The sequence below is a fragment of the Vicugna pacos genome, chromosome 30 (assembly GCF_048564905.1).
Source record: "Vicugna pacos chromosome 30, VicPac4, whole genome shotgun sequence".
Taxonomy (NCBI): Eukaryota; Metazoa; Chordata; class Mammalia; order Artiodactyla; family Camelidae; genus Vicugna; species Vicugna pacos.
In genome coordinates this window covers 4,060,338-4,083,188 of record NC_133016.1, presented here as the reverse complement: position 1 = coordinate 4,083,188, position 22,851 = coordinate 4,060,338, and the positions used below count along the sequence as shown (strand labels likewise).

General features: G+C 39.9%; 1 protein-coding gene across 9 annotated transcripts in view; it reads right to left on the bottom strand.

The window, feature by feature from the left end:
• The window catches only part of NETO1 (neuropilin and tolloid like 1), a 659,228-nt gene that overhangs the window by 63,557 nt on the left and 572,820 nt on the right, over positions 1–22,851 (bottom strand). For 8 of the 9 annotated variants that reach the window (XM_072952155.1, XM_072952157.1, XM_072952156.1 and 5 more), the window contains exons 3-5: positions 19,556–19,609; positions 19,160–19,297; positions 14,383–14,631 (exon numbers count right to left, since the gene is read on the bottom strand). In XM_072952155.1, coding sequence (XP_072808256.1) covers positions 14,383–14,631; positions 19,160–19,297; positions 19,556–19,609 — 441 coding nt within the window. Of the gene's footprint in view, positions 1–14,382; positions 14,632–19,159; positions 19,298–19,555; positions 19,610–21,618; positions 21,750–22,851 lie in introns of those variants that run through there. The other variant, XM_072952158.1, reaches the window with a different exon arrangement.

Sequence of the window (22,851 nt, the reverse complement as noted above, 5' to 3'; positions counted from 1 at the left end):
CATGTATGTGTGTGTGTGTGTGTGTGTATGTTTTTATTGAAGTATAGTCAGTTTACAATGTTGTGTCCATTTCTGGTGTACAGCATAGCTCTTCAGTCATGCATGAACATACATAGATTTGTTTTCATATTCTGTGTCAAGTGATGTTCTCACCTGTCCCCACCAGCTAAATGGACAGGGCTGTAGCATGCTGACATTCATGGTCAAGAAAGTGTGGTGAAAAAGAAAAGAAAAAGACAAACAAACATAAATATAAAACAGAAACAGACTCATAAACATAGAACACAAACTTGTGGTTGCCAGGGGTTAGGAGGGTGGGAAGGGACAGACTGGGAGTTTGAAATTTGTAGATACTGACAGGTATATTTAGAATAGATAAACAAGATTATACTGCATAGCACAGGGAGATGTATACAAGATCTTGTGGTAGCTCACAGTGAGAAAGAATGTGACAATGAATATATGTATGTTCATGTATAACTGAAAAAACTGTGCTTTACATTGGAAATTGACACAACATTGTAAACTGACTATAACTCATTGAAATAAAATTTAAAAAGATAAAAATTTAAATTAAATTAAATTTAATTTAATTTAAAAAAGAAAGTGTAGTGAGGAGAAAACATATTGAGCTAGTTCTGAAAGTTAATGAACAGGTAAGCTAACTGCTGCTATTTTTTTCACTTACTAAAACAAATTAAATTTATTCAGAAAAGGTTTGGAGGAGGATGGGAAGGTTTTTTTGTTATACTTGCAATTTTTCTCTGTTTGAAATTGTTTCAAAATTAATTTTGAAAAAAATACACAGAAATTGAAAGTAGTACCCATGCGGGGATAAATTCAAAATGAAGACGGCTGAAGTTCATTATTATTTCAGCATTTGATATTGTTATTCACCTTTTTTCTACTAGCTGGCAACATATAGATTGAACAAATTAATCGCTTTCTACATATTGTAATGTACTTGACAAAAATGTTATATTTATGGGTTTAAACTGATTCAGTATAAATTATATCAGTGATATTATTATTATTGATTACTAATACTGATGATTAAGACGATGATGAAGATAATGATGATGCCAATATAAAAAGTAACATCTTGTATAGAAAATTTTAAAAATCCAGGAGAATTTTTTTTGCTTAATTATGACATAGGGACAAATGTTGCTATTATATGAAAGATGGTAGAATATAAAGAAAGGATACATTCTAGGATCACTGAAAACATCTCAGTGCTCCACAATAAAATCACAAAGAGTGAAAGAAAATCAATTTTTGAGAAGTTAAGCCCTCAAACAAATAGATATTTGTTGACAGTGAGGCATAATACCTAAATATATATATTTATTGTGTTCAAATTTCAGCTTTGCTAGGGAGATGACCTTGAGAACAGCATTTAAACATTTTAAGTCTTTTTTTTTTAATTCAAAACAAGAATGGCAATGATATAATACCTCATAGGCGGGCTATAAAGATGAAATGAGACAATGCATGCAACGTGCTTAGCACAACGCCTGGCATATAACAAGAACTCAGCAATTTATTATTTTTATTAAGATGAATATCTGATAATCAGATTGTAGAAAGCAAGAATCACTGTCTCATTATACCATTACTTCATTTAAATGAACTTTGAATGACTGCATTTATCACATGCTGTTCTGCTGGACAATTTCATGAAGAAATGTGGGCAGGAGATGTTTTACCTAATAGACAAATTCAAATACTTCTGATAAAACAGTTATTTTTTTTGTAAATATACAGGACATATGTATCAGGATACTTTCCAAAGCAGTTTCCCTTTTTTATCACAACCATCTGAATAAGCAGCCTAGAGTGAACACCATCTCTATTTTACAGTGTAACAGCTTACAGTTGCAATTAGCATGAATTCAATAGAGAGAGTCAAGCAACAGATAAAGTAGTAGAGTAAATATTATCTGAGTGACAAGGAAGTAATGAATAGAGAAAAGTGACTCTCTCCTCCCTCCCTGGCTTCTTTATTAAGTGGGATCAAATTATTTCTTCAAATCTTGCAGGACGCCTGAAATCATCCTGTTAATAGAGATATTATATTATCAAAAGTAACTATGAATAAACGAGGTCATTCCTAAAAGGGAGTATAGCAAAGTCATACAAAAAGGAAAAGAAAATATTATTAAATGATCTGTCCTTTAATCTGCAACGTGGCTCACCGCTACCCTTGCACCTTTCAAAAATATCCCAGGGAAGCTCACCCTTTGTAACCAGTTTCATGGAAACAGTTCTCTAAATAATTCAAGAAAAAGTCCCTAATTATTGGAAGACTCCAAGCACAAGACAGAAGAGATACTCTTCCCGTACTTCAGAAAATAAAATGTACTGCTAAAGTTCAGCGATAACCACAGAAAAACTGATGCCAAGTGATAACTGGCTAAAATTGTCCATAAAGAAGCAGCCAAGACTGAATAAAACATTAAGACTCCAAAAATACACAATTTTGTGTTCTAATTTACTTAGACAAGAGTATTGGCTCAAATTCATATAAGGTTCTATTTTAATGTGTGGATGTCATAATGAGGTGGGGGTTTGTGCTTAGTTCTCTAATTAGCTCATGTCTCCACCTTCCCCGGCTGCTCTCCTGGGCTTCAGCTCGGAGCTGAAACAGCCTTTGCAATGGACCCACAAAGATGTCACACTGGTACTTCTTGTTTGACATCTTGGAAAACAAACAAGCATATTCTGTTCTTTTAATTCTCCAGTGTAAGTTATGACATAATCACATCATTTGGGATGGAAGCTTCAGTCATTTCTACCTCCTTTTCTCAACATGCACGCCTGGTATGCCTCTAAATCCCACTGATTCCGTATTTGCTCTTTCATTGCATCGCTGCGCACACTACGCTCATCTTGGTTCTCACAATTTCTCACCTGTGTGATTTCCATTGTTTTATCTTTGTTTTCTGTGCTTCTGTTCTCTCTCTACTCAGTCCATCCTCCACATTCTGATAAGTCACAGGCCTGCAACAGAGGCCTCAAATATTGCAATTCAATTTAAAATATTAGTATATTTCCCACTTCTCCTGAAGTTATGTTTGTATCATTACCATGGCTTACAGAACCATTCATTCTCTGAATCAATCTCATTTCAGCATCTCTCCTTTCAGGGTCACACGTCTACTCTCCAAATGGTCTTGACTACCTGCCGTACATTTTGTCAATGTTCTGTACCTGGTATCTCACTCCTTCTACCATCTTTGATTATTTAACTCCATTCAGTCATACATCAACTCATTTAGATATCCATTCACATAAATTTCAGTAAACATCAGCTAATGCTAGGTGCTGATAAGGCACTAGGAGTTTAAAGATGTAAACCAAAGCTCCTTTCTTTTGAGAAGTTTGGTCTGATGGAGAGAAAGAATGTTTTTTGTAATGTACTTCACAAGGGCATGATGGAGCTCTGGCTGAGTCAGCACAGGAAGACACAGGATCCATCGTGAGGATGCAGTGAGGGCTGTGCAGGGACATGGCACGAAGGGACAGGTCTCCTGTCACATCCAGTCACACCCCAATCCATCCTTTAGATGCCAGGACTCTGCACACTTACCATGGTGCTCACTATTTTGGGTACAAATATTTGTTTCCTCAAATACACTGTAAGTTCTTCAAGACTAGATTCTGCATCTCAAACATTTTCATATCTCAGCATTTATTATACAGTCTGGACCAGTTATGGATCAATAATCTTCTACTGTGGTTGAATGAATCTATGAAATAATGAGTCAGAGGTGTAGATATGATCTCAGGGAATATCATATTTTGACTGTATCATCATTAGGTAACAAAATCCATAATAATAACATGTCAAATGCTGGTTACATGAGGAAACTGAAACTCTAAGAGATTAAGTAAATTGCTTTTGCAAAAGTCACATAAGGAAAAAGTTTCCAAGTCAAAATTTACACTCAGACAATCCAGCACTATGGCCCTCGTTTGACCATGTTTCATGAAGCTATTACATCTTTGTATACATATATAATATGAAAGCTTTAAAAAAAGCTATGAAATTATGAGAAAATGGATTTACACAGAGATGAAAAACTGAAGACCCAAATAGACAGACTATAGAAAAGATTCAGCAAATTGCCAATAGTCTCTGAAGGAAACTACGCATCCTCCAGGACATTTTAAAGGACTACCTAAAATAAACTTTGTAAAGTTAAATATGTATTATAAATTATGGCCTCAAATTACTAATATTTCCCTGATGAGGAAATATAGGTTACATTGAAAATAACTTGAAACCACCGAGGAACTTTTTTAGAACATGGGTACCTCGTAGGCATAAAAGAACATTTCATCCATAGATAATGAAAAAATATACCAAATCATATTCTTAGACCCAATTTCCCTTAGGTTAGCAGAAAGCGGGGCTTTATTGTGAATTACTTTATGATCTAGAACAGAACATATAAGTTGGTAACAGATGAAAAAGCTATATCCAATTCAAGTAGACATGAAGAGTTTGGCCCAAAGAACACAAACGCCAACAATGATACTTTGAATATTTTGAATATTTGAAATAAATATTTTGATATTTATTCATATCATTGCTACATTTATTTTATATTAAGGGCTCATAAATAGTTCAGATGGAAATGATAATCAGAATTTTTTTCTAGAAAATGTGGGAGCAGACCAAACAACGGGGCTGGAAGAGTCAGGAGGTACAATGCAGAGCCTAGACACTCAGCAGCCTGTGAGCAGAGGGCAGTGGGAGACACACTGTCCAGGAGCTATCAGGGAGAGAGGTTTGCAGCCACTGCTCAGGTCACTAAAAGTTGCTGAGAAGGAAGGTTGGGGGCAGGAAGATGCAGAGTGGAACCAAGAGGATGGTAAACGAAATGGATAGAATAGAAATGATACAAACAGCAACACAGTTATCAACAAAAAGTAAGCATGGCTATATTGCTTTCCAATAATAATTTTCTTTTAATGGAAAATTAAGACGTAAATATTATTTGAAAATGGTTATTAAAGGAAGTAATATGCACACGCAAAAAAAAAAAAGCTAGGGATAATTTTCTCGCCTGTTAACCAATTAACATCGACAGCAGATCTCTGCAAGCCTGGTTCCTTTACACGGCCACGGAAACCCTCCATGTCTGGACTTTACCTGCGGTTGCCATGACAACCCTCATCTGTGCTTTCCTAGTTCATCAGCCCAGCCGCTGACCATGCTGCACAGCCCACTTTGTTTGCCCGCCAAATCCGCTAAAAGAAAGACACTTTCCTTTCGGACCGCACCAGCGAGCATAATAGAGTCTGGGAATGTTTTAAGGTAGCGCTGCTTTCTGTATCTCATTTCTCTCTGAATCACTTGGAGAAATTCCTTGGGGCTTTGAAGTGCAAATTTCAAGAGAAAAGTTCCAAGGGAATAGAACAGGACTTCTGATTTGGGTTATGATCAACAGACAACAGAACAGAAGTGACATGTGTATAACTAATATGTCCTTCTGCTTAAAAAAGAAAAAAGTCAGATTTAGTTCCTTTGTAGCACACGCCCTGCTGATTGTGAACAGTCCTACTATCTTAAAATTCACTCTGTAATTCTTGTAGTAGTCTGGTTGAAGTGAGGTGTCTGAAATCAATGGGAAAAGGAAAATGCCATAAGGATGCACTAAAGCAGAATTTCAAGCAAGTCAGCATAGCTGTGGAATGGTGGGACCCCGGCCAACTGAGCAGGCAAGAACAGACAGCATCGCTCTTTTGAAGCAAAGGCATCAGGCAGATACGCCGTGAAGAGGCAGAGCTTAAAGAGTGCCAGGTTCTGCAAATAGCTATTATTGAAACAAATAAAAATACCACCATCCCATGCACGTCTCTGAAAAGGATTGCAAGTTGCTATTTTGTTGGGGTTTCTGCCATATTTATGCATAAAGATGGCATTCACATAAAATCAAAGGATATATATAGAGAGAGATGTATATATACATATATAGAAATAGAATATCAATTTATGTATAGGAAAGTCCAGCTGAGAGGATTTTATTTTTATGTTTGGAACAAAAGTATTTTAAAATTTTAAACTGATAGACCCAAACTGTTATGGTTTCTGTCCCAAAGGTGAATTCTTACATCGTTTGTTTAATTTTTACATTACTTCTCAAATCTTAACACATAGTTTAAACGTTAGTCACTTGCTATATTAGTTTCCCTTTGCTCCTGTAACAAATTATTATAAATGCAGTGCCTTGAAACCACACAAATATATCATCTTACAGTTCTGGATGCCAAATCTGGACTGGGTTAAAATCAAGTTGATAAGTGGTGTTCTCTTTCTGGAGGCTCTAGGAGAAAATCCACTCCTTGCCTTTTCCAGCCCCTAGAGTCTGCCCACATTCCTTGGTTCATGGGTGCTTTCCATCTTGAAAGCCAACAATGGGCATTTGAGCATTTATCACACTGCATCATTCTGCCACTGAGCCTTCTGCCTCCCTCTTCCAAGCTGAAGGACTTTTGTGAATCCTTTGGGCCCTCCCAGATAATCCAAAGTTGTTGTATTAAAGCAAGCTGATCAGCATCCTTAATCCAAGGTACTATCTTCAATTCCCATTGCCATGTAATCAAATATATTCACAGATTCCAGAGATTAAGTCATAGACATGAACATATTTTTTTGAAAGGAGAGGGGTATTACTCTGTCTGCTACACGTGAGTTTTCTATTGTTGTAGAATATGAATCATAGGAGGGAGGACAGGGTCTTGCACTTACTGTAGTTCTAGAGTGTTAGCACAGTAAATCAATAGGTATTTGTTGAATAAATGTAAGCGGCAAATACAGCCTAGTGGAAATTACGTTACTCTGTGCATTCACTCAGAATAGTCACATGGGCTATGGCATACAAATTCTAAAATGGGAAAACATTCTTGGTCAAGAAAAGAGCACTGTGGGTTGTTTTCCTGATACTTATTTTATTTGATGTGAGCGTAAATCAAATAACAATAAGCCTCGCACCTTCTGCAAATTATTGTGAAAGAAAATGTTAAAAAAGAAAAGCCCAGGGTATAGCACTTTCTCAGGCAGAATATACAGCATGTATTTGAAAAGCACACTTCTTGAGCATGCGAGAATAAGTTAAATGTTAGAGTTTTCTAAGGGAAGCCTTTACCAAAAGTCCTGGTAACTATGGGCACGAAGGAAAAAACATGAGAATGCAGAATGGAGAGAGAGCATATGCATTCTTTCTTTCTTTTGTTTTGTTGCTTGAATGTTTCTCTTGCTCAAATAATACAATTCCTCTTTAGGACAATTTAAGTGAAGGCTGGATGCTGGTGCTTTGATGTTGGGACAAACGTGTGACTGGGTTCAAAGATGATGCTATGACGGATCAATGCGTGATCTTGGCTAGTCTGTAAGACACCTTCGTGAAGATCAGTATACAGTACCTATTTCTGGGTATGGCTCTGCTCCAGGGCATCTGGATGTGAACAGAATCAGCTCTTCTCTCTCCCTCAATCTAACGTCCTTAACATGCACAACAACTGTACACAGCAGCCCTGGAGAGAGGGATGGTGTGGGCGACTAGAAGCAATTGGCATCACAAGAAAAAGTCAGAGAAACGTGCGTGTGAGAAAGGAGAAATAACTGTGGAAGATCTAGAAAGAAATTAAAGATTTCCCGTGAGTATTTAGCACATAAGTCACAGGTTCCAAGCCACGAGATCATTATACACACGACTGATCATGTCAGTAACAGCAGGCATTTAAGAACAGGAAATGAAGCACACACTTTAGGCTCAGGTGGGTTGAAAAGGCAATTTTCATAACAGAGGTAGAGGGGAGGAAGACAAATCATTGCCTTTTGCTCACTGTGAATTGAAAGACATTCCAGGCAACATGGAAAAGGTGAATTTTAAAATTCATGCACCAGTAATGGTGGGATGTGGGTGATACGGTATTACCTTTTAATTAAATTTCTTAATATAACTAAACTAAAAGTACGTGCAGTATGTGATGTAATTAAAGTCATAATGTCTCCCCTCTGCAGAAGGTGTATCAGCACAGTGGTTATGTAACTGGTAAACTAGCAGTAGCTTGACCTCCACACACAGTTCATGAACCTGAGCACAACACATTTTCTCTAGATCATTGGTTTCTTTATCTTTAAAATGATAAGATTGAATGAGGCCTCTTTCAGATCTAAAGAAAATACACACCTACAATGGAAACGTACCTGAGCGTCCACATGGTCCAGTCTCAGAGGTACCACATTCAAAAGCATGCAATCCAGCAATTAATCATTAAATAAATATAAAAACACCTAAACACTTTTCTCCTCCTTTCCAGGAAAACACAAGATGAGGAAGGGATTCTTTCTGCACAGGAAGCTTCTTTAAAAAATCTTCCTTCTCCTTTGCCACTGCTTTCAATATTCTCTGTACAGATGGGAGCTAATCCTGGAAATTCTCTCTCCCACTCTCAACTTCTCTCCTGAACGCCCACCTAGACCAAACAGCACTTTGTCTCTCTCTCTCTTTCTCATCCCTCCCCTAGAGTCTCTTTTGTATCGATCAGATCGACCGAGTCACAGTCTAGGTGGGTAAGAGTCAGGGGTAGATGAAATTGCCCCCACATGAGTATCTTTGCTACGTAGTACATGTTGGCAATTTTGTCCCTACTGTGACTCAAGTTTTTAATCTCATTTCTTGAAAACTCAGCCCCAAGAAGAAATGTGATTTTGTTTCATACATTTTTCATTTGACAGCCTTTGCTGGGGCTGAAATTAGAATATTTGGGGTCTGCAGTGTAAGCATAATAGAAAGACAATACAGTATTATCTGAACTAAATTTAGTCAATCTTTTATTTCCATGTGAAAAATAATGAGATGAAGTCTTTCTTTTCACCTTAGACTTTAAACTTATACTTTCATCTTTTAGTGTAAAATTCAAATTGAACTTTGGTTATTGGAGAAATGATATACATAGATGGACAAATATTCGTTTTCTTTCTTGCCAGCGCAAATATCTGAACTCCAATTATCTGGACAAGAAAATTTAGGAATTTTCAGCATGGTTAACATTCACACATACATTCCAATTTCAAATAGAAAGAGGAAAACCACTGCCTTGGATAATTAATGTAACATCGAGTCCATGACAATATTTTACCTAAATAATATATTTCATTTCAGATGCACAGAAATCATTTTAAAACACTCAATTTAAATCACCGCACTGCAGTGTATCCTTTCCTTTGCCTTTGAAGTCAATCAGCGCAGAGTTTGAAAGGAGGCTAGAGACTGGGCAGAATGTTCCTAAAACACTCTGGGCTCCTCAGACGAAAGGTGCTACTTAAGGACAAAGTATCATAATGATTTCAACCTATTTAACAACTCCACTGACTTTCACGCCAATCCCTAACTCGACCTCACCTGTTTGGTACTTTGAGGTAAAATCCTCAAGTTAAATTTCTCCAGTGGGGTGCGTGTAACTTTGCTTCATAAAACAAGTTCAGAAAAAAAAAATCAAAAGAGGAAGATTCCAAAAACATCGCATTCTATGTCTGTAAAGAGGATAAAAATCCCTCCATTAGGAGGGAAAGCATGAGGCTAACACTCCATGTTCCTAAAGAGATTGGAAGAAAGGGTTACCTTCTGCAAGAGTAGAACATCCTGGGTGTTCTTTCTTTTTGGTTTTTTGGAGGTTTGTTTTTCGCAATTTCTTTACTGAGGTATAGTTGACGTACAATGCTGTGTTCATTTCTGACGTGCAGCATAGTGATTCGGTTCTACGTGTATACATATATTCTTTCTCATATTCTGTTTCATCATAGGTTATTACAAGCTACTGGATATGGTTCCCTGTGCTCTACAGTAGGCAGGACCTTGTTTATCTAATTTGTTCTTGATATCGAATAAAGTCCCTGGTAACGCCTCTGGACTGGGGCTACAGTAGATGGTCACATGTTTTCTCCTTAGTCTGTATTTTCAAGTAGCAAAGAAAATTGCGACTTGGGCACAGTGGGCTGTAGGGAAGAGTTTTTCCCTACTTCAAAGGCATTCTCAGTTTGAGTTAAAAAAAAAATGAGGATTGTGGAGAAACGGTATTTCCCCCTTCTAAAAATTCATTCCAAGTTCAAAAATCATTGAAAAATACATTTTAAAATTCTAATGAAGATTCATTTAACATGGCCAACTATGGAATTTCCTCTCTTTTAACTTATGTTACATAATTTTTATTAATATATGAAGTACTGAAAACAATATAGTGCCCTTTTCAAGAATTAGAGCATCCCTGGTAACACTGATAAATTTTCACTGTATCTCCACCTTGGTCCCTTCAGTTCCTTCTCATCCCCTGACCCCTCACGTTATCTAGGTAATCATTGTTACGAGTTTGGTGAATATTATTATAGTATCATTAAAGTAATTTTATTATAAAATATTTTCTCATTATTCATTTTTCTACAATGCATTTGGCTTAAACTTTTTTAAAAGAAAAATACTATGATCAAGATGAGAAAATAGTATCGTTTTTTTGCAATGAACACTTTTATATGTTTTCTTGCTAAATTATTTGTGAGTTATCACATTTCCCATCATGGAACTTGCAACTTTTCAGTGACTCTGAGCTCATCTCTCTTAAGTGGGAGAGTGTATGTTGAGGACAGCGCACAGCACGACCGTGTTTACACAGGAAGAAGAGGTCTGCCCAGTGGGCACTATTCAGGGGCCTCCCACCAGGGATCTGAGTTCCTTGGCCTTTTTCAAACCTCACCCTGTCCTTCATTTCTGCAGGCCCCAAGGTTTGACCAACCAGCTGACTTCTTTCTAACTGTTGTTCAATCTCATAAACCTTCTCGTGCTGCTAGACCGCAATCCTAGGTGATTCATCACTGTGCTGTGGGCCCAGGAAACGGCATGGTGCCCAGGAATAACCACAAGCCTTGAAAGAAAACCTGCAGAGTCATCAAAATGTGTCAGAAGACACAGGAAAACCCTTTGCAGAGTGTATCTGTGGCATCTTTCTGGCTCTGACTTCCTACCTCCAAGTCCACACATGACCTCCCATTGGCTAGTTCTCATCTACCACCAGTCCAGAAGCTCAGCTACTAGGAACACAGGAGCTAAGGATTAAAGAGCTATGTTTTAAACTTGAGTAGAAAATAAAGTCAAAGACATTCAGATACTAAGAGATAGAAACAAGGTTTAAGGTAAGAATTGACCCAAATTAGTGACCTGGTCAGGCAAGTTGGTAGCTTAAAAGTGGACAGGGCAGCTGACCAAGGCAGTCTGAGACCTTGAGCATCACTGGGAAAATGATCCATGTTATGGAGATGAATTATCATGTCCCTCAGCTCGGATGCTAGTAAACATGTGTGTTGAATGATGAAACTTCAATATTTGGATTTCATACTCACTACACAGTCATTTTCGTTCAACCTGGATACCCATGTATGTTTGCATACAAGAAACATTGAGCTTTGTGATTCCAAGAATTCTTACTGAAAATGCACACACGTTTACATGTGTGTATATGTGTACAGGTATTGTATGCGTTTACACGTATATATACATACTCAGTCTTTTTAGCAGGGCTAATGTGATCCATTCCTAGGAGTGGATACATTCTCAGTGTGTTGACATCAAGCTTCTGAGACTATAAATTTAGCTCTAGATCCCAGTTTGTGGTAAATTCTCAAAAATAATAAAGATCACGTGCCCTTCCCAAGGCTATTTCCGCCCTGACATGTCTGTGACTGCCATCAGAAATAGCCATAACCCTCACGTGGAGACCTGGGCCCATTTAAATGAACCTAACAAGGAAAAGTGACATTGTGTAGGTATGTTTCACACAATCACCCCCCCAAAAATCAGGGAAAGAGCAGCTGTAATGTCAAAAACCTGGGGCATTTGTTCTGTCAATAAACTATGCCAAGCCTCCTTTGCTTTTGAAGAACATGTGATCAAACTGATAAAATATTAGCTATAAATAGTTGAGATCTTATGGGAAGTGAAAAAATTCATAAATATGCATTGGTCGGTAATCAATAACCTTCAAACAACCTTGTGAGGTAGTCAATGTTATCCGTATTTTGCAATAAAGATATTGAGGCTTAAAACAGCAAACATCACGTCCAAGGTTCACAACAAGCAAGAAGTAGGAAAACAGGAACTGAGAGCCCAGTTTGTTTCCAAAACTAGAGTTCCTCACAGCCGCGCTGGGTGGGGTCCAGTGCTCGGGGTGCCCTGGTGGGCAGGTCCCCTCATCATGTGCATTCCTCAAGATTTCAGCAGTGCTTTATAACTTAAATCAGTAAGCTGACTTGAGGAAATCTGCTCTCTCCATTTCCCCAAATCACCACGTGAAGTGGACTACCAAACAAGTTTAAGCCCAAATTCAACTAAAACCTGCCCGACTCCCTATTCCCTAAACGCCATCTAAATCACCACTAAGCCTTGCCCCCTTCCTCTTTCATTAACTAAGTGGCTTCCTCTATATCGCCTCTTTCTGGAATGACTTGTAGATTATGGTGCCACTCAGGCAGTGGCCTGGGGCCAGAGCACGCCAACTTCTGCAGGCATGGAGGTTTACAAGTCTCCCCTTTATGGTCTTCCTTTGCCTTCAGATGCCACGTGCAGGTGTCCTGGTACACTTTACTCTAGTTTATCCGGGTGACACAGAAGCCCTCAGTTCATCCTTAACTCATCGTTAATTTCATGGAATCATCTCCTCACATCCCTTTCTGATTCACTTGTTCCTGGTAATAAAAATCTTCCCCATCTATCTTCCTCTTCCCATCTTACTTCATGTAAGATGACTCTCATGAAAAAAGGAACAAGAAGAACAGTGCACAGGAACAAAAAGGGTTTTCAAAACCTAGGATATCAGATCGAGCACCACCACTGATGTGTCTCAAGTGGAGCTAGAAACATGGATAGCATTGCTTAAGTGGATAAAATATGTTGGCCGACCCTACGTTCCTTATGAGACTAACATCATTCCCATGATCGCCAACCTCAAGAAGAAAATATAACTTACAAAAGCCCAGACCATACCCTGTGCCACTATCTTTAAGGTCCTGGTTTATACTAAAACTTACCAGTTAATAAAAATATAAATATATATATATACATACATATATACACATTTCCATTGACAATTTCAGCCCGAGTAAAATAATCTCAATGTTTTACACTTCTTTGGAACACGTCAGTTAGTTTCATTGTCACCTGCGAAATACCCATGACTTCTGCAACCGATCCGATATTAGCAAAGCATAATAAAAACCAGTCTCTTAGTCATATCACAAAAAATATTCCTAATGTTTAAGGCGAATGCATGTGGTACAGTTAATATCTGTCTTATCTAAATTACTGTATTATTAAGCCATAATATAATGAAAATCATCATAAATCTTATATTATTCTAAACAATGTTATGCTTGAACTGAGCATCATAGCCCTGCTCTGATGCTACTTCTGTAACTTAGAATAGAAACTTGAACAAGTTTTACATATATTCCAATTTAATGTATTGCCTGTTATAATCTGAGTAAAACAATACGTACAAACTTGAAAAATATGTAACTCTATATAAATAATGTGCTTTAGGTAATTTGAATCATTTTTATTTTAAAAAATTACTTTCCTTTATCAAATCTCAAATTACTTCAGCCTGATGTTCTTGCAGTTTAAAAATGTGGTAACTATTTTTGTTGTAATAAATAACTCACCCTAAGTAAGGCAGTCAACATTACAGACCCTTTTTAATCTTAACACGTTAAAAGGAAAATAAACACAGAATGGATAATTATGTAATAACAGATAATGCCAGCCAGACCTTGCAAATGAATATTTGGCTGCAATGAGGTTCATTTGTCCTTTCATTGCAACTTTCAGAAATTTGCATTTCTAAAAAGAAATTAGACTGCTTTATACAGTAAGATCCATTTGCTTTAAAAGTTATAATTTTCAGAACAAATGAATTTTTTACTCAAGTTCTCCAAAGATCATTTTGATGGATACATTTTACAATATTGCAATTGCCTTTTCAAGTTTTCTGGGATTCAATGTATAATTAATCTCTCTATTACAGACTGTGTCTCAAATTACACGTTTCAGCATAATGTAAGTCCCATCAATGAACTGTGTTGCTGATGACCATGTAGACCTCTGAGTCTCCAGGCTTTACCTCTACTGCAGGCTAAATTTTAAGAAAAAATTATTTTCCTTTCAGAATTTATGAAACAAAAAGTGAGAGCATTGTAGGTTTGGTTTTAAATAGAACTGGGAACCTGTGAAAAATTGTAAAGTTGTCTTACAAGAGTTTTCATACTATGACAATAGACCAAGGAAGAAAAAGATAGAAGGGAAGAAACAAGCCACCACTTACCAGGTGTGAAATTGTACCGAGCTGAGAATCCCATAGATTCCAACTCGCCATCAGCAAAAAACTTAATCCACAGAAATCTGCCACTGGATTTTATTACAGGTGGATTTTGTTGTCCACAAAAACGTCCAATTATTGGAGAAAATCCAAAAGGTCCATCTCGAACTTCAATATGATCAAATTTGCACTCCCAAGACGGTTCAATAGAGTACTTTTCATCAAAGTAAAGTTCAATGCACTGTCTTGGGGCAGCTGAAAAAAACAGGAAAGAAAAACTATGTCTAGAAGGTCCTTTTTAAAGCTGTAGTTCAATTTTTATGATTCTACTTCAGATTTTAGCTAAATACGTTTTAACAAACTTTGATCACGATTACGCATAGAAACACAAAGCAGGTTTGTTACACTTAGCAGTCTAAGAGATAACGTTTTTATAAGAGTGTCTAAGGATGATTCTTAAAACTGATGATGTTGCAAAAGATATTGTTCTGATATAAAAATGACCTTTATAGTGTCTAATACAGTCTGAACAAATCGCAGTATTTTTGTGAAAGGCTGCGAACTCAGGTTTAAAAAGTAAAGAAGCATCTTTCTGTCACTTTTCCCATATCTCTGGGAGAACCCAGTCTGATGGTCAGAAACCCCCTGAGATTTGTCCAGCAAGGAGTTACACAATCAAAAGTCCCAGTCAGAGGTCTCGATCCGATCAAGGTGTGTATCCAAGGATGTGAAGAGTCATTTTTCTAGAACACAGGTCTTATCATGTCACTCTCAGGTTTAAACTTATTCACCAACTCTCTATCAGCTTTAGGAAAATGATCAACGCGCTGGACATGTAGCTTTTCTGAAAGTGTGCTACAGCTCAAACCACCAGGGTCTTTTCACCCTGTGCACAGCTCAAGCTCAGACTCCTTTAGGCACATTACGTGTCGTAAGCTACTGTACTCTTTCAGGCTTTCATGTGTTTTCCCACCTTCTCTAGTGTCTGTATACCTCCAATCCAACTCCTGTTTATGTGGGAAAAACTGCTTTAAAAAAAAAAAAAGCTCCTCTCTAAATCTACTCAATAAAGATAAAAAAATCTATCCATCTTCTTTTTTTCAGCACTCAAGCACAGTACTTGTCTTTGTGGATTTCCCAAAAAGGGTCATTGTTGAGCCGACTGTAAATAGCATATCTTCATAAACGTGTCAATAGCGCTCTAACAATCACGGCGGAGCCTGCTAGGGCGAGCAGCTCTCTAAAGCTTCATGTGGACGCATTTACTCATATCCTCCCACCCCTCCCTTGTCATGGCCAAAACAGTTCAAAATTCTGGCATCCCAGACTGATATTCAGCCAGGGTCCCCCCAGACTAGCCATTACATGGGTTGGAATATCCACCCTTTGATCCTAGTTTGTGAATAGCTGTCTTGAGTCCTTTGAGTGCCTCCCACGCACTTGGCTTTCTTCAAAGACCAACACCCTCCAGAAACCTGAAAGTTAAGACCTGGCACAGCTGGGCCTGCTCCCCATGTGGTCAGCGATCATTCTGAATGACTGCTGTCCCCTCCACACCAGTTCTTAAACACACATTGACTGTCACCTTTGAACAGCTTTAAAACGAAAGCCTTGCAGGCCTGGGTATCAAAATGTATCCAGAACTGAGATACATGATTACTTGAAAATTAGTGCCTTACAGAATAAAATATAATCCTGACACTCTCTGGCTTTTTTTTTTTTTTTTACAGTTCATGTTGCCTTTCTCCCAACCCTGCCGTCCTTTACATGTTATTTTCCAGAAATTTGTTCTATGTCTTCTTTCCTCTCGAGCCTAGATCTCCAGATGCCAGTGGCATCCCAATGGAGAGACATTCTAATACAATAATATTTGCAGCTCCATCTAAGACCAATTAAATCAGAATTCCTGGAGAGAGACCCAGGCATCTGTATTTTTTTCAAAAGGACTGAAAAACAGTGCTCCAAATACCCTTTAGATAATTTCATTCATGCTAACAGCCTCAATAGCAATCTCTATATTTATGACCTATAAATATATATATTTTTCATACCAGAATTCTCCACCGAGCTAAAGAGCCACATATCCAATCTCTTTATAAAACATCCCCGTAAATACCAAATTGAACACATTATTTTTCCTTTAAACCCCCTTTGGCCACCTCTATTCCTCATCCAGCACAGCAATTCCTTCTAACAAGTCATCAAGCCACAACTTTTAGAAGAGCCCTGGGACTGCCTATTTTCCTGTCCCCACATCCACTCACTCAAGATTCAGTTTCCCAAATACCTCTCATTTCTTCCCTTGACTCCGCCATCAACCTCACTTCCATATTTCATGTGTTTACCACGGTTTATTTGGTGTTTCACAATAGTTTTAGCGTATGTATTTTTTCTCCAGTTAGTTCCTCAAAATCTCACCACATCATTCCTCTCCTTAAATTATTTCAATAGCACTCCACTGTCTGCAACGTTAAGTCCAGACTTCCCTGGGTGGAAGACGGAATAGCAAGTTCTCCTTTCTCTGAGACCACCTACCCTTTAGCCGCCTCGCTTGTCCCTCCCGTCACTCTGTGCTGAAGCCTCACGACACTACACGTGGGCGAGCAGCCCTGCCGTGTCCCTGAACTTGTGCACATGCTGTTCTGTCTGGGGAATGAGTATCTCCTGAACGTTCTTTAAAACTGAGTGCAAGCATCTCTTCCTCCTTACAGCCTTTTTGCCTTTCTCCCTATTCCAAACACTGCTCATTTCAGGGCCCCTTTAGATCGTTTACTGAAAAAAGCATAGTCCCCAGATGGTATTGTAAGTTCCATAAGGCAAACACCATGTCTGTTTCATCCAATACTCTCTAAACTGTATCTACAAGCATGGTTGTTTCTTAGTAGTTGTTCAATAAATATTTGTTAAACTATGAATAAAAAAAGGCTAATATGAAGGATTCCAAGAAGGGTATAGAAGTATGATTAATAGTAACAGGAGGTTCTGTTCATTTACCAACTTCAGGTTTTATCCTTGGCATGATTATAAATGAGTGCAAATATGTGCATGACATTAACATCAAGTGTTAGCAATGCTGTTAAATTATCAATAATAATAAACATGAAAATAATTAACATGCAAAGATTTTCTTCTAAGTTAATCCTCTGAGCAAGAGAATTAGTTGATATTATTCTTTTTAATAATCTGGAGTTTTGAAATACTGTTGCTTCAAAACACAAATTACATTATATGAAGTTAAGCAAGATATTTAACATTTCTGTGCCTCAGTTTCTTTACATGTAAAGTAGGGACAACAAAAATACCAACTTCCTATGATTAAGTGTTTATAAGTATACATATATATATACATATATATGTATATATACACACTGTTGTCCTTAGGTATCTGCTTGGGGGTGGGAGCAGGGGAGGGTTTTTTCCCAGGACCCCCTGTGGACACCAAAATCCAAGGATGCTCAAGTTCCCTACTTGGCCCCCCATATCTGCATCCGTGGGCTTTACATCCTCAAATTCAATCAACCGAGGATCTTAAACTAGCACTACGCGACGCAGTTATAATATTATATGTACTACAACATTTAGGAGATATGTAATATTAACTTGATAGAAAGAACAACTAATTTTAAACCAGGATTTCCACATTTCAATTTCCTTTTCTATCAATCATAAGAGGAAGAAAAACTGCCAGAGCTCAGTTACTTAGCTTTGACCTTTTATATCAGTGTTTATTCCTTTTCCTTTTTCTTGTAATATGGTATGTCTTCGCTAAAAGTTCAACTTGACGCATGACTAGAAGAGAGGAAGGATCTTGGCTCGAAAATTACAAAAAGAAAAACACTCATTTCTAAATGAAATTTTTTAAATCAGACCAGAAAACCTTGTTTATTTGAAAGACCTATCAAATCAAAGTGCCCTTCACTTATAGGTAAATGGTGAGCAAACACATTCTTTTCATTAAGGTAGCTCTATGTGTGAGTGTGTGTGTATGTGTGTGTGTGTGTGTGTGTGGGTGGTGCGGTGGTTGGAAAGATTGCAAGTTTGGGGCTATTAGATATTAACGCTTATAATATTGAAAACTTCTGTCACTGGAGGAAATGTTCATATATATATTTTAAATTGTACTTAATAAGAGAGGTGTCCACAAGGGTAATGGAAATGGAAAACATTCAAAGAGAAGTGAATCCCTTTTTCAGCATTTTTTCATCCTTCAAGCTAGGGAAAAAATGATGAAAAGAAGCATCGTCATTTGGAATCGAGACTTTGGCATGAAAAGTATGAAAATGCACTTGTTAGCACAAACTAAGGCAACTGCTACTCAGACTGATGTTTGGAAAATAAGATTATAAGTTTATTTCTGACATTAGTATGTTTTTTGTGCTTCATATTACTAAAGAGAAAAATAACAAACATATAGGCTATTCTAATCATTGGTAAGCCAATCAAATACCAGTTGCCAAAAGTGTTACACATTAGGAAATAGTTTGCCAACCATGCGTCCATTCCATTAATTTAGAATTCCAAATCAATTAAGTCAACTGCAAAATAAACTAAGTTGTTGATTTCTTTTTCTTCCCCAGAGTTTATCTGTTTATAAACCATTAGAAATAATTTCAATATTAGCTTGATCCCCGATTTTACAGCTAGTTGATTCACTCAGAGATATTTCTGTGTATGGTCTCCAAAACCAATTTTTGTAATGTCTGGGTGCATATTTTCCATCCAAAGCTTGGAGATGGCCAGACTTGGCCCAGTGTCCTCTCCAGCTCTGGCGCCGCCCCCTCACCTTCTATGATGTAGATGCACTCGCGGTCAGGAGGGTACTTGCTCGGGTAGTTGGGCGAGGTGAAGATGCCTCCATCCGCATGTTTTGTCCAAGTGCCGCACTGCACAGACCTCTGTGTTTCGGAGGTGGCTTGCTTTTCTGTTTAAAAAAAAAAAGAAGAAGGAAAGAAATTTAAAAGAGCCATTATCTAATTTTCTCTAAAACTAAAAATAGAGAGGACATTCTTATAATATCCATTAGTAAATTAACTTCTAAATGTTGTCTTAGTCGAAACCAATCAATTATACAGACTATAAAATGTTCAGATATTCTGGAATATTAAGAATATGGGAAAAATAGGAAAATGCAAGTAATTAGAGGTCTTCCGCTTGCAATTTTTTTTTCAAAGAAACACACCTGTTCCTTTCTTGGTTGCCCCAGACAAATGGAGGATGATTAAACTTGCTACAACTGAAACAGAAAAGAAAAATTAGAAAGATTAATGTACACTGAAGTGACCAAACTCTTTAACAACATAGTATAATTTAAAGTTAAAATGATATCAAGAAAAGTTACTTTATTATTGTTAATTGTTCTGAGTCCACTCAGAACTTAACAAAAACCGATTCACTATGTACAAATCAGAGCAACTTGGGGATCTCTTCGGAAAGTAATACAAGTAAAGGATGTCTGAGACCCAGACTCCTAAGGCAAATGCCAACTTCAAGACCAAAAGGCAACATTGTCACCAACGGATGTCACATTACAGTAGGATTTCAAGAGTGTCTGAGCTGCTCTTTATGGATGACTTTGCTAGTATCTCTAAAGGGAGACAGAAGGACATCAGGCAAAAGAATGAAAAGGAAAAGTTGTATTTTCATCAACAATGTTATTGTACTTTAGAAAGTAAGTACTTAGGCAACTTCTGTGGCAGATGGGGGAGGGGAACAGGAGGAAAACAGATTAACAAGGATTGAAGGCATTGAGCAGCATAAGAAAATGTTTCCTATAAAACACTCAACTCTCAAGTAACCCCGTCCTCAGCATTTTTAAGCTACAAATTAATCTCTTCTAGCCTGAACTTTAATATTTAGTATTATCCAGAAATAGTTTACAATTTTGTGAAAGGTGGTTTCTATAGGAATTTTATTGAGCCAATCTTCAGTGTCAGAAGGAGACTCCGATCTGGAACTTGACAGTAAATCTGCGAAGACCACTGAAACTTGACATATTTTATTTCCATATTTTATTTTTACAAAACCGAAAACTAGAAAAGTATTAAAATAATCTAGTCTTCATAATTTCTGATTTTTCCTTCTCTGTGTTATTTTTATTATTTACTCTTTTGCTCCATTACCTAAAAGCTCTAAGCTCCATTAGGTAGACTATTATACGTCCACTTGAAACGTATTTGGAAAAGGGAAGGCGTAATTCATAATGATTTCCTAAACTCAAGCTCACTACAGGAGCTTACAAATTTATGCTTAAAGGTTATTCCAAGAAAAGTATGTGGGCCTCGATATGAGTATTTGAGAAATGACAGCAATTATTTTACTTTGTACTCTAGCCTGGTCCTCTGCTTTTAGATGAAAACGTCAATCGTTACTGTCTGTGTATAAGAAGGGGAAAAAAGTCGTACTTTAACTTGCCATGATTCTGTACACACAGACAGACACACAGACACACAGACACACAGACACACACAGAGGTATACAGCCCTCGGTATCAAGATGTAGGTTTGGTGTTTTCACTCTGCTCTCCCTGTTTTGACGGAATCCGTTGTGCAACGTGCACTGGGACTAACACATCAGCAAAGCCAGCCTTGTAACTGCGTGGCGGTGTGCGCTGACATTTCCACACGCGTTCTCTCACACTGCCGTGTACTTGATGACTTCTCACGCTATTTTCCTCCGATTCCTTCCGCCCTCAACTGCGCGGGTACCGCACACTCGTGAAGCAACACCGCTCTCCGGAAGAGTTGAGGTTGCACTGGCCCTGCCCTCAAGCCTCGCGTTCAGGTGCATCGCCAACTACCTCCTGGAGTGAGGCTGGGGCCGCTGAGCTCCAGAAGCCCCTAAAGGAGGCATGTTCCTTCTCCCTCCAGGAACCATCGGCCCCGCGCTCGGCCTGTCCCCCCCCCTCTCACCGCGACCTCGCTCCGGCCCACTCCCCGGCCTCTTCCGCACGTGCCCGCCCCCAGCAACTGGCACCTCTCTGCCCGGGATGCTCCCGCACACCGACAGCCTGTTTTCCTCGGCAGATTCTGCGACCCAGCCACCACTGCCCTGCGCCGCCCCCACGCCCGGCTCTATTAAGCTGCAGTACACAAAGTTTACATCTGCCCCAGACTCGCGGGGACTGCGGGGTCCGGCGGGAGCGCGGTGCTGGCGAGAGGCTCTCCCTGCGCGTTCGGCCACGAGGGAGGGGAGGCGGGGAGGATGGCCCCGGGAGCGGACCGGCGCGGCGGGAAAGGCACTCACTGTGAAACAAACTGCGTCCATAGATCATGTCTGTTCGTTACACCAGAGGCTCCGATCTCCACTAATTCCATTTAGAGACGGGAAGACTTCCAGTGGTTGGGGAGAGGACGGAGTGGAGAGAGGTTTTAAATATGCAAACCAAGAACAAATGAAGTGTGGGGAGGGGGTAGAGAGGGAGGGGGGCAGAGAGGTGGGGGGGAGACAGAGACAGAGACAGAGAGAAGAAGAAGAAGCAGGTCCGAGCCCACACAGCAGCAAAATCCGAACTGGAGCGTCCTCCGCCCCGGGCTCGCGCTCGCTCTCACCGCCGCGAAGCCAGCATCCCCACCATGACGCTCGCCTCACAGCCGGGCGCCGAAAGCCACCACCAGCGCCGCCGGCGGCAGCACCCTCCTCCTTTGCATCACCGCCGCCGCCGCAGCTGTCAGGAGGGCGCGCGGGCAGTCGGCGCGCGGGCGGCGGCGGGCGCGGGGCGAGCCCTGGGGCGCCCGGGGCCGGGGCCGGGCGGCGGGCGCGGCGAGGCGGGGGCCAGTCCAGACCGACGGTAGCGACGGAGCGGGCAGCGGCGGCGGCTGGGGCTCGCTCAGTCCCCGGTTTCATACACCACGAGCAGCAGGTCGGAGCAGCCCCCCCGGGAGGATGTCCGGCAGCCCTCCTCTCCCCAGCCCTTGGGGCTCTTCCGCTGAGGCATTGAAGACAGGAGGAAGGGGTCCGTCATCGGCTCGCCGGGCTCCGCGCCACCTCTGCGATCTTGCGGAAAGAGGAGCGGGTGGTGGGCGTCTGGGAGGAGGGCGGGAGGGTGGTGGAGGGGAACCGGGGTGGCAAAGGGGGGCGGGGACGGGAGGGAGGCGGAGGGAGCAGGAAGATGGCAGAGTTACCAAGTGGGCGCCTGAGTCATAGCCTGGGGCTGCGCGACCCTCCTGGAAGCCCCGGGCCGGGGCGGAATCGGGCGGCTCCGCGCTGCCGGCGCCCCCGGGGCTGGTGCGCGGCGGAATGGGGCGGCGGCGGCGGCAGCAAGGACATCACACCCGCTCCGGTCCTGGGGGAGGGAAGAAGGAGGGGGTGAGGACCAGGCTGAGATCCGTCACTTGGCCAGCCTGGGCCGAGGGGGCCAGAAGGGCGCCGGCAAATCCCGAGCTGGATCCTCGCGCCGGAGAAAAGGCGTGCAAGGGGGAGGGGCCGTCATGTGAAAATCCCCTTCGGGGTTCAATTTTTCACTTTTTAACGATCAGA